This window comes from Taeniopygia guttata, chromosome 32 (genome assembly GCF_048771995.1).
Source record: "Taeniopygia guttata chromosome 32, bTaeGut7.mat, whole genome shotgun sequence".
Taxonomy (NCBI): domain Eukaryota; kingdom Metazoa; phylum Chordata; class Aves; order Passeriformes; family Estrildidae; genus Taeniopygia; species Taeniopygia guttata.
In genome coordinates this window covers 696,830-707,684 of record NC_133057.1, presented here as the reverse complement: position 1 = coordinate 707,684, position 10,855 = coordinate 696,830, and the positions used below count along the sequence as shown (strand labels likewise).

At 54.0% G+C, this 10,855-nt stretch overlaps 1 protein-coding gene across 1 annotated transcript; it reads left to right on the top strand.

Annotated features, from left to right (window-relative positions):
* The first annotated feature begins 1,040 nt into the window (after window positions 1–1,040).
* Window positions 1,041–10,432, top strand: GAL3ST4 (galactose-3-O-sulfotransferase 4). Its single transcript, XM_072920570.1, has 4 exons — window positions 1,041–1,274; window positions 3,025–3,279; window positions 6,435–6,672; window positions 7,664–10,432. The coding sequence occupies exons 2-4, from the start codon at window positions 3,050–3,052 to the stop codon at window positions 8,462–8,464; spliced, it is 1,269 nt and encodes a 422-aa protein (XP_072776671.1). The 5' UTR covers window positions 1,041–1,274; window positions 3,025–3,049; the 3' UTR covers window positions 8,465–10,432.
* Window positions 10,433–10,855: the final 423 nt, after the last annotated feature.

Genomic DNA, 10,855 nt, shown 5'->3' with positions numbered 1-10,855 from the left:
GGGCGGGGCGGGCGGGAAAAGTGGGCGGGGCAAACGGGGAAGTGGGCGGGGCTATGCGGGGAGTGGGCGTGGCTTCCCGTGAGGGGGATTCCCAAAAAACCCCAAAATTTGGGAATTCCGGCGGGAATTTGGGATCGGGGGGGGCTGTAGGGGTCAGGGGGGGATGTAGGGGTCAGGGGGATTGGGGTTCCCCTGTGGATTTGGGGTTCTCTGTGGAGTGGGGGTCCCTAAAAACCCCAAAATGTGGGAATTCTGTGGGGAATTCGGGGTTTGGGAGGGGCTGGAGGGGGCTGGATCCCATTCCCGATCCCAATCCTGGCTCCAAATCCCATTCCCATCCCAAATCCCATTCCCGATCCCAATCCTGGCCCCAAAGCCCATTCCCATCCCAAATCCCATTCCCGATTCTATTCCCGATCCCATTTCTGTCCCAAAATGCCAAATCCCGCTCCCGGTCCCGGTCCCGGTCCCGTTCCCATTCCTAAATCCCAAATCCCAAACCCCAAATCCCAAACCCCAAATCCCAAATCCCAAATCCCAAATCCCAAATCCCAAATCCCAAACCCCAAATCCCAAACCCCATTCCGGGTCCCGCCCGGCGGGGCCATTCCCGGTCCCGTTCCCGATCCCAAACCCCATTCCCAAATCCCAACCCCATTCCCATTCCGGGTCCCGCCCGGCGGGGCCGTTCCCGGTCCCTGTCCCATTCCCAAATCCCAAATCCCAAATCCCAAATCCCAAATCCCAAATCCCATTCCCAAACCCCAAACCCCAAATCCCAAATCCCAAATCCCAAATCCCCAAACCCCCCAAACCCCAAACCCCAGATCCCATTCCCAAACCCCATTCCCATTCCCGTTCCCGATCCCAAACCCCAAATCCCAAACCCCAAATCCCAAACCCCAGATCCCAAATCCCAAACCCCAAATCCCAAATCCCATTCCCTGTCCCGTTCCCATTCCCGATCCCAAACCCCAAATCCCAAATCCCAAATCCAAATCCCAAACCCCAAACCCCATTCCGGGTCCCGCCCGGCGGGGCCGTCCCGGGGCGGGGCCGGAGACAAAAGGGGAAAAGTTGGCGGGGCGGAAAGAGAAGGATCGGGAACTTCGGGAATTTTGGGATCGCCGCCGGGAATCTCCTTTGGGACCGCCGCAGCCTTTGGGAACTTCGGGAATCTTTGGGATCGCGGGAATCTTCTTTGGGATCGCGGGAATTTTCTTTGGGATCGCCGGGACCGATCCCGGGATGTGGCGGAGCTGAGCGAGGCCGCGGTGAGAGGGAGAGAGGGAAAAAAAAAGGGATTTGGGATCGGGAAAAGTGGGAAAAATGGGATTTGGGATCGGGGAAAGGGGGAAAAAATGGGATTTGGGATCGGGAAAAGTGGGAAAAATGGGATTTGGGATCGGGAAAAGTGGAAAAAATGGGATTTGGGATCGGGGAAAGTGGGGAAAAAATGGGATATGGGATCGGGGGAAGGGGAAAAATGGGATTTGGGATCGGGGGAAGGGGAAAAATGGGATTTGGGATCGGGGAAAGGGGGAAAAATGTGGGATTTGGGATGGGGGAAAGTGGGAAAAATGGGGTTTGGGATCGGGGAAAGTGGGATTTGGGATGGGGGAAAGGGGGATTTGGGATCGGGAAAAGTGAAAAAAATGGGATTTGGGATCGGGGAAAGGGGGATTTGGGATCGGGGAAAGGGGATTTGGGATCGGGAATGGGGAAAAAAATGGGATTTGGGATTGGGAATGGGGGATTTGGGATTGGAAATGGGGGAAAGGGGGATTTGGAATCGGGGAAAGGGGATTTGGGATGGGGGAAAGGGGATTTGGGATCAGGGATGGGGATTTGGGATGGGGGAAAGGGGATTTGGGATCGGGGAAAGGGGATTTGGGATCGGGAATGGGGAAAAATGGGATTGGGGATCGGGAATGGGGAAAAGGGGGATTTGGGATCGGGGAAAGTGGGATTTGGGATCGGGGAAAAGGGGAATTTGGGATCGGGGAAAAGGGGAAAAGGGGATTTGGGATCGGGGAAAGGGGATTTGGGATCGGGAATGGGGAAAAGTGGGATTTGGGATCGGGAATGGGGGATTTGGGATCGGGAAAAGAGGGATTTGGCATCGGGAATGGGGAAAAGAGGGATTTGGGATCGGGGAAAGGGGGAAAGAGGGATTTGGGATCGGGGAAAGGGGATTTGGGATCGGGAATGGGGGATTTGGGATCCAGGACTGGGATTTGGGATCCAGGATGGGGATTTGGGGTCAGGATCGGGATTTGGGATCTGGGACTGGGATTTGGGGTCCAGGACCGGGATTTGGGGTCAGAACCAGGATTTGGGATCCAGGACCGGGATTTGGGGTCAGGATCAGGATTTGGGATCCAGGATCAGGATTTGGGGTCCAGGATCGGGATTTGGGATCCAGGACCAGGATTTGGGGTCCAGGACCGGGATTTGGGATCCAGGATGGGGATTTGGGATCCAGGACTGGGATTTGGGGTCCAGGACTCGGATTTGGGATCCAGGACCGGGATTTGGGATCCAGGACCGGGATTTGGGATCCAGGACCGGGATTTGGGATCCAGGACCGGGATTTGGGGTCCGGGACTGGGATTTGGGGTTAGGATCAGGATTTGGGGTCCGGGACAGGGATTTGGGATCCAGGACTGGGATTTGGGATCCAGGACCGGGATTTGGGATCCAGGACCGGGGTTTGGGATCGGGGACTGGGATTTGGGATCCAGGACCGGGATTTGGGATCCAGGACCGGGATTTGGGATCCAGGACCGGGATTTGGGGTCTGGGACTGGGATTTGGGGTCAGGGACTGGGATTTGGGATCCGGGACCGGGATTTGGGATCCAGGACCGGGATTTGGGGTCCAGGATGGGGATTTGGGGTCAGGACCGGGATTTGGGATCCGGGACCGGGATTTGGGATCCGGGACCGGGATTTGGGGTCAGGATCAGGATTTGGGGTCCCCGTTCCCGATTTTGGGGTGACCCCGCCCGTCTCTCCCCCCCAGGCCGCCGTCCCCTCCCCCCCTCGGGATGAATCCGAAGGCGCCGCCGGGACGGAACCGCCCGGGGACCCCAAAATTCTGCGGGACCCCAAAATGCTGCGGGACCCCGAAATCCTGCGGGATCCCGAAATTCTGGGGGACCCCAAAATCCTGGGGGACCCCCCTGGGAGCCGCTCTCGGGGTCTTCGTCACCCTCAGCTTCGCCCTGGGGCTGCTGGGGGGGCCCCTGCGCCCCTCCCGGGACCCCAAACCCGACAGGTGAGACCCCAAAAATCCCTCAGGGGGACCCCAAAAATCCCACAGGTGGGACCCCAAAAATCCCACATGGGGGACCCCAAAAATCCCACAGGTGAGACCCCAAAAATCCCACAGGTGAGACCCCAAAAATCCCTCAGGTGGGACCCCAAAAATCCCTCAGGTGGGACCCCAAAAATCCCTCAGGTGGGACCCCAAAAATCCCACATGGGGGACCCCAAAAATCCCACAGGTGAGACCCCAAAAATCCCACAGGTGAGACCCCAAAAATCCCTCAGGGGGACCCCAAAAATCCCACAGGGGGACCCCAAAAATCCCACAGGGGGACCCCAAAATCCCACAGGGGGACCCCAAAAATCCCACAGGGGGACCCCAAAAATCCTACATGGGGACCCCAAAAATCCCTCAGGTGGGACCCCAAAAATCCCTCAGGGGGACCCCAAAAATCCCTCAGGTGAGACCCCAAAAATCCCTCAGGGGGACCCCAAAAATCCCTCAGGTGGGACCCCAAAAATCCCTCAGGTGGGACCCCAAAACTCCCTCAGGGGGACCCCAAAAATCCCTCAGGGGGAACCCAAAAATCCCACAGGTGGGACCCCAAAAATCCCACATGGGGGACCCCAAAAATCCCTCAGGTGGGACCCCAAAACTCCCTCAGGGGGACCCCAAAAATCCCTCAGGGGGAACCCAAAAATCCCACAGGTGGGACCCCAAAAATCCCACATGGGGGACCCCAAAAATCCCTCAGGTGAGACCCCAAAAATCCTACATGGGAGACCCCAAAAATCCCTCAGGAGGATCCCAAAATCCCTCAGGTGAGACCCCAAAAATCCCTCAGGTGAGACCCCAAAAATCCCACATGGGGAACCCCAAAAATCCCACATGGGGGACCCCAAAAATCCCACAGGGGGACCCCAAAAATCCCACATGGGGGACCCCAAAAATCCCACAGGGGGACCCCAAAAATCCCTCAGGAGAGACCCCAAAAATCCCTCAGGTGAGACCCCAAAAATCCCACAGGTGAGACCCCAAAAATCCCACAGGTGAGACCCCAAAAATCCCTCAGGGGGAACCCAAAAATCCCTCAGGGGGACCCCAAAAATCCCACAGGGGGACCCCAAAAATCCCACAGGTGAGTCCCCTAAAATCCCACGGGTGGGACCCCAAAAATCCCACAGGGGGGACCCCAAACCCGACAGGTGAGTCCCCAAAAATCCCTCAGGGGGACCCCAAAAATCCCACATAGGGGACCCCAAAAATCCCTCAGGTGAGACCCCAAAAATCCCTCAGGTGGGACCCCAAAAATCCCACAGGGGGGACCCCAAAAATCCCACAGGTGGGACCCCAAAAATCCCACAGTGGGACCCCAAAAATCCCACAGGTGGGACCCCAAAAATCCCTCAGGGGGACCCCAAAAATCCCACAGGTGAGACCCCAAAAATCCCACAGGGGGACCCCAAAAATCCTACATGGGGGACCCCAAAAATCCCTCAGGTGAGACCCCAAAAATCCCTCAGGTGGGACCCCAAAACTCCCTCAGGGGGACCCCAAAAATCCCACATGGGGGACCCCAAAAATCCCTCAGGTGAGACCCCAAAAATCCCACATGGGGGACCCCAAAAATCCCACAGTGGGACCCCAAAAATCCCTCAGGTGAGACCCCAAAAATCCCACATGGGGGACCCCAAAAATCCCTCAGGGGGGACCCCAAAAATCCCACAGGGGGGACCCCAAAAATCCCACATGGGGGACCCCAAAAATCCCACAGGTGAGACCCCAAAATCCCACAGGTTATTTTGGGATAAAACACCCCAATTTTGGGGTCAAACATCGCGATTTTGGCGTCAAACCCCCCGATTTCAGTGGCAAACCCCGTGATTTTGGGGTCGAACAATGCAATTTCGGGGGCAAACATTGCGATTTTGGGGTTAAACACCCCAATTTTGGGGTCAAATTCCCCTATTTCAGTGGCAAACATTGCGATTTTGGGGTCAAACATCGCAATTTTGGGGTCAAATCCCCTGATTTCAGTGGCAAACATCGCGATTTTGGGGTCAAACACGGCAATTTCAGGGGCAAATATCGCAATTTCGGGGTCAAACATCGCGATTTTGGGGTCAAACATCGCGATTTTGGGGTCAAACACCCCGATTTTGGGGTCAAACATCGCGATTTTGGGGTCAAACACTCCGATTTTGGGGTTAAACACCCCAATTTTGGGGACAAACCCTGCGATTTTGGGGTCAAAGCCTGCAATTTTGGGGTTAAATATCGCGATTTCAGGGTCAAACACCCCGATTTTGGGGTTAAACCCCACGGTTTTAGGGTCAAACATCGCGATTTTGGGGTCAAACACCCCAATTTCAGGGTCAAATATCGCGATTTTGGGGTTAAATATCACGATTTCGGGGACAAACACCCCGATTTTGGGGTTAAACATCGCGATTTCGGGGTCAAACCCTGCAATTTTGGGGGTAAATATTGCGATTTTGAGGATAAACACCCCAATTTTGGGGTCAAATATCGCGATTTTGGGGTTAAACACCCCGATTTCGGGGTCAAACCCTGCAGTTTCGGGGTCAAATATTGCGATTTTGGGGTCAAACACTACAATTTTGGGGGTAAATATCACGAATTTGGGGTCAAATATAGCGATTTTGGGGTCAAACCCTGCAATTTCAGTGGCAAACACCGTGATTTTGGGGTTAAACCCCCCAATTTTGGGGTCGAACATCGCGATTTTGGGGACAAACATGGCGGGTTTTGTGGTTAAACATCGCGATTTGGGGGTTAAACCCCACGATTTTGGGGTCAACTGTCGCGATTTTGGGGTCAAACACCCCAATTTTGGGGTCAAATCCCTCGATTTAAGTGGCAAACATCGCGATTTTGGGGCCAAACACAGCGATTTTGGGGTCAAATATCGCGACTTTAGGGTCAACCCCCCCCAATTTCAGTGGCAAACATCACGATTTTGGGGTCAAACACTGCAATCTCAGTGGCAAACGTTGCGATTTTGGGGTTAAACACGACAATTTTGGGGTGAAACATCGCGATTTTGGGCACAAAGATCAAGATTTTGGGGTCAAATATCGCGATTTTGGGGCATTCCCGCGGATCCCCGTTCCCCTATCGCGACATGACCCCGTCCCCCGCAGGGCCGCTCCGTGCCGGCCGGTGTCGCACATCGTGTTCCTGAAGACGCACAAGACGGGCGGCAGCAGCGTCGTGAACGTCCTGTCGCGATACGGCGAGTCGCGACAGCTCCGCTTCGCCCTCCCCCAGCGCTACCAGTTCCGGTACCCGGAACCGTTCCGCGCCGAGAGCGTCCGCGGGTTCCGGCAGGGAGAGACCTTCGATATCATCTGCCACCACATGCGCTTCAGCCCCACCGAGGTGATTTGGGGGGAAAAACGGGGATTTTGGGAAATTGAGGGAAAAATGGGAATTTTGGGGAATTTTTTGAGATTTTTTGGGGGTTTTTAGGGGAAAAAATGTGATTTTTTTGGTGATTTTTAGGGAAAAAATTGGGATTTTTTCAGGGAAAATATTGGGATTTTTTTGGGGTTTTTTTAGGGGAAAATTTTGAAATTTTTTTGGGATTTTTTGGGATTTTTTTAGGGGAAAATTTGGAATTTTTGGTGATTTTTTTTTTTATTTTTTAGGGGGAAAATTTGATTTTTTGGTAATTTTTCAATTTTTTTAGGAGAAAAATTGGAATTTTTTTGGTAATTTTTTGGGTTTTTTTTAGGGGGAAAATTGCAAAAAAATCAGGGAAAAATGGGGAAAAAAATCAGAAGAAATGGGAAAAAAATCAGAAAAAATGGGAAAAAAGCCAGAAAAAATGGGGGAAAAGAAACAGAAAAAAAGGGAAAAAATCAGGGAAAAATATCAGGAAAAAATGGAAAAAAATCAGGAAAAAATGGGGGGAAATGGGGAAAAATCAGGGGAAAAAATGGGGAAAAAAAGAGTGAAAAAATCAGGGAAAAAATAGGAAAAAAATCAGAAAAAAATGGGAAAAGATCAGGGAAAAAATGGGAAAAAGTCAGAAAAAATGGGGAAAAAATGGGAAAAAAATCAGGGAAAAAATGGGAAAAAATCGGGAAAAAAAAGAGAGAAAAAAATCAGAAAAAATAGGAAAAAAGTCAGAAAAACATGGGGAAAATGCCAGAAAAAATGGGGGGAAAAATCAGAAAAAAAAGGGAAAAAATCCAAAAAAAATCTCTGAAAAATGGGGGAAAATGGCAAAAAGTCAGGAAAAAAATGGGAAAAAATCAGAAAAAAATGGGAAAAAAATCAGGGAAAAAATGGGAAAAAATCAGGAAAAAATGGGAAAAAATCAAAAACAACGACACCCCCGCCGATCTCCCCTTGCCGTGTCCCTTAGGTGCAGCGCGTGATGCCGAACGACTCCTTCTACTTCTCCATCGTGCGGGACCCGGGCACGCAGGGCGCCTCGGCCTTCTCCTACTTCCGCGCGGCCGCCGCCGCCTTCCGCCGCGCGCCCTCGCTCGACGCCTTCCTGGCGGCGCCGCGCCGCTTCTTCGGGCCGGGCGGGCGCGGCGCGGGGCTGGCGCGGAACCCGCAGTGGTTCGACTTCGGGCTGCCCGAGCCGGCGGCGGCGGCCGAGGTGCCGGCGCTGCTGGCGCGGCTGGAGCGGCGCTTCCCGCTGGTGCTGCTGGCCGAGCGCTTCGACGAGTCGCTGGTGCTGCTGCGGCACCGCCTGTGCTGGCCGCGCGCCGCCGTCGACGTCTTCGCGCACAACGCGCGCGGCGGCGCGGCCGCGCCCTCGGCGGCGCAGCGGCGGCGGCTGCGGGCGTGGAACGCGCTGGACTGGGCGCTCTACTCGCACTTCAACCGCTCCTTCTGGCGCCACGTGGAGCGTTTCGGCGCCGCGCGGTTGCAGCAGGAGGCGGCAGAGCTGCGGCGGCGGCGGCGGCGGCTGCAGGAGCGCTGCCTGCGCGGCGCCGGCCCGGTGCCCGCCGGTGCCATCGCGGAGCCGCGGCTGCGGCCGTTCCAGCCGCCCGGCGCCGAGCACGCCGTGCTGGGCTTCGCGCTGCGCCCGGGGCTGCCGCCCGCCGAGCGCCGGCGCTGCGGCCGCATGGCGCTGCCCGAGCTGCCCTACACCGACCTCCTGGCGCGGAGGCAGTTCGGGAACGGCAGCGCCACCGAATGGGACGATTTCTGACATTTGGCACCGAAAAACGCAAAAATTCCGGCGAAAATCCTATGGAAGTTGGGGGATTTCCAACCTCGGCTCCGGCAACGGCACCGAATGGGACGATTTCTGAGGGTTTGGCATGGAATTGACCAAAAAATGCAAAAATCCCGGCAAAAATCCCATGGAAATTGCGGAATTTCCCATCCCGGCCCCGGCAACAGCAGCGACTGGGACGATTTCTGAGAGTTTCACCAAAAATCCCAGCAAAAATCCCATGGAAATTGGGGAACTTCCCACCTTGGCTCTGGAAACGGCACCCACTGGGAGGATTTTTGATGTTTGCACCAAAAATCCCAAAAAATTCCTGGTGAAAATCCCATGGAATTTGGTGAATCTTCAACCTCGGCCCCACCAACAACAGCCACTGGGACGATTTCTGATGTTTGGCACCTAAAATCCCGGTGAAAATCCCATGGAATTTGGGAATTTCCAACCCTGGCCCCGGCAACGGCACCGACTGGGAGGATCTCTGATGTTTGCACCGAAAAACACAAAAATTCCGGCAAAAATCCTATGGAAGTTGGGGAATTTCCCATCCCAGCCCCACCAACAACAGCCACTGGGACAATCTCTGATGTTTGGTACCAAATTGCCGAAAAAATGCAAAAATCCCGGTGAAAATCCCATGGAAATTGGGGAATTTCCCATCCTGACCCTGCCAACAGCAGCGACTGGGACGATTTCTGAGAAATTGCACCGAAAAACACAAAAATTCCAGTGAAAATCCCATGGAAATTGGGGAATTTCCCATCCCGGCCCCGGCAACGGCAGCGGCTGGGACGATTTCTGAGAGTTTCACCAAAAATCCCAGCAAAAATCCCATGGAAATTGGGAAATTTCCCATGGATTTTATCCTTCTTTCCCCAAAAATTTGGGATTTGAGCCCCGAAATCCCAGGAATTGGGGAATCTCCAACCCCGGCCCCAGCAATGGCACCGACTGGGAGGATTTCTGATGTTTGCACCAAAAAACCCGAAATTCCCGGTGAAAATCCCATGGAAATTGGGGAATTTCCCATGGATCCAATCCTTTTTCCCAAAAAATTTGGGATTTGAGCCACAAAATTCCAAAAATTTCAGGAATTTTCCTATGGATTCAATCCTTCTTTCCATTCCAGGAATTTGGGGAATTTCCCTTTGGTTTAATTGTTCTTTCCCCAAAAATTTGGGATGTGAGCCCCAAAATCCAGGATTTTGGGGAATTTCCCGTGGATCCAATCCTTTTTTCCCAAAAAATTTGGGATTTGATCCCCAAATTCCCAAGAATTCCAGGAATTTCAGGAATTTTCCTGTGGATCCAATCCTTTTTTCCCAAAAAATTTGGGATTTGAGCCCCCAAATCCCAGGAATTGGGGAGTTTCACTGTGCAATAATTTCGTGCCTCAGTTTCCCAAGGAAACGGGGCCGGACCCTCGAGAATTCCAAAGGATTTTGGGACTTTTCCCTACAAATTTCAGGAATTTCCCCAGAAAATTCCAGAAAATTCGGGAAATTTCTCATCGGGAATCTTCCCGTGCCTCAGTTTCCCCCCTGTCCCAGATCTCGGTACAACCCCCAGAATTCCAAGAATTTTGGGAATTTCTCATTGAACCGCTCCGTGCCTCAGTTTCCCCGCGGAAGGTACAAAAATCCCGGCGGGAATTTTTGGGGAATTTGAGGAATTTTTGTGCCTCTGGAACCGCTCCGTGCCTCAGTTTCCCCTTCCCGGGACAGGTACGACCCTTCACCCCCTCCCCCCATTTTTTCCCCCTTAAATCCCGGGGAAATTTTTTGGGGATTTTGGGAATTTTTGAGAAATCCCGGCGGGAATTTTGGGGATTTTTTGGGGAATTTTGGGGGAATTTTTGGGAACCGCCGCGTGCTTCGCTTGGCTCTGTACATATCCCAATAAACGCGCGCTGATTGGCTCCGCAGGCTGTCAATCATTCATCTGAAACACCCGACTGGTTAATTTCGCTGTCAATCAACTGCGGGGCGAAGCATTGGCGGGTTTTGATTGGTCAAGGCGTGAAGTGGGGCGGGGCACACTCACTGTTTAGCGCATGCGTAGTGCGGGGAAACCACCTTGGCGCATGCGTAATGCGGGGACAATGACTTGGCGCATGCGCAGTGTGGAGCAATCGATTTGGCGCATGCGCGCTGCGCCTTTCTTGTCCGTACGACCCCAACATGGCGCCGCCCATGGCGGCCGCCGCCGCCTCCCTCTCCCTCCTCCTCCTCCTCCTCCTCCGCCGCCGCCGCCGCCGCCGCCGCCTCCGCCGGGCGCTGCTTCACCGCCTCCTCCTCCTCCGCCGCCGCCGCCGCCTCTCGGCGCTGCGCTTGGCGCTGCTGCCCTCCCCGCCGCCCTCCTGCCGCCGCC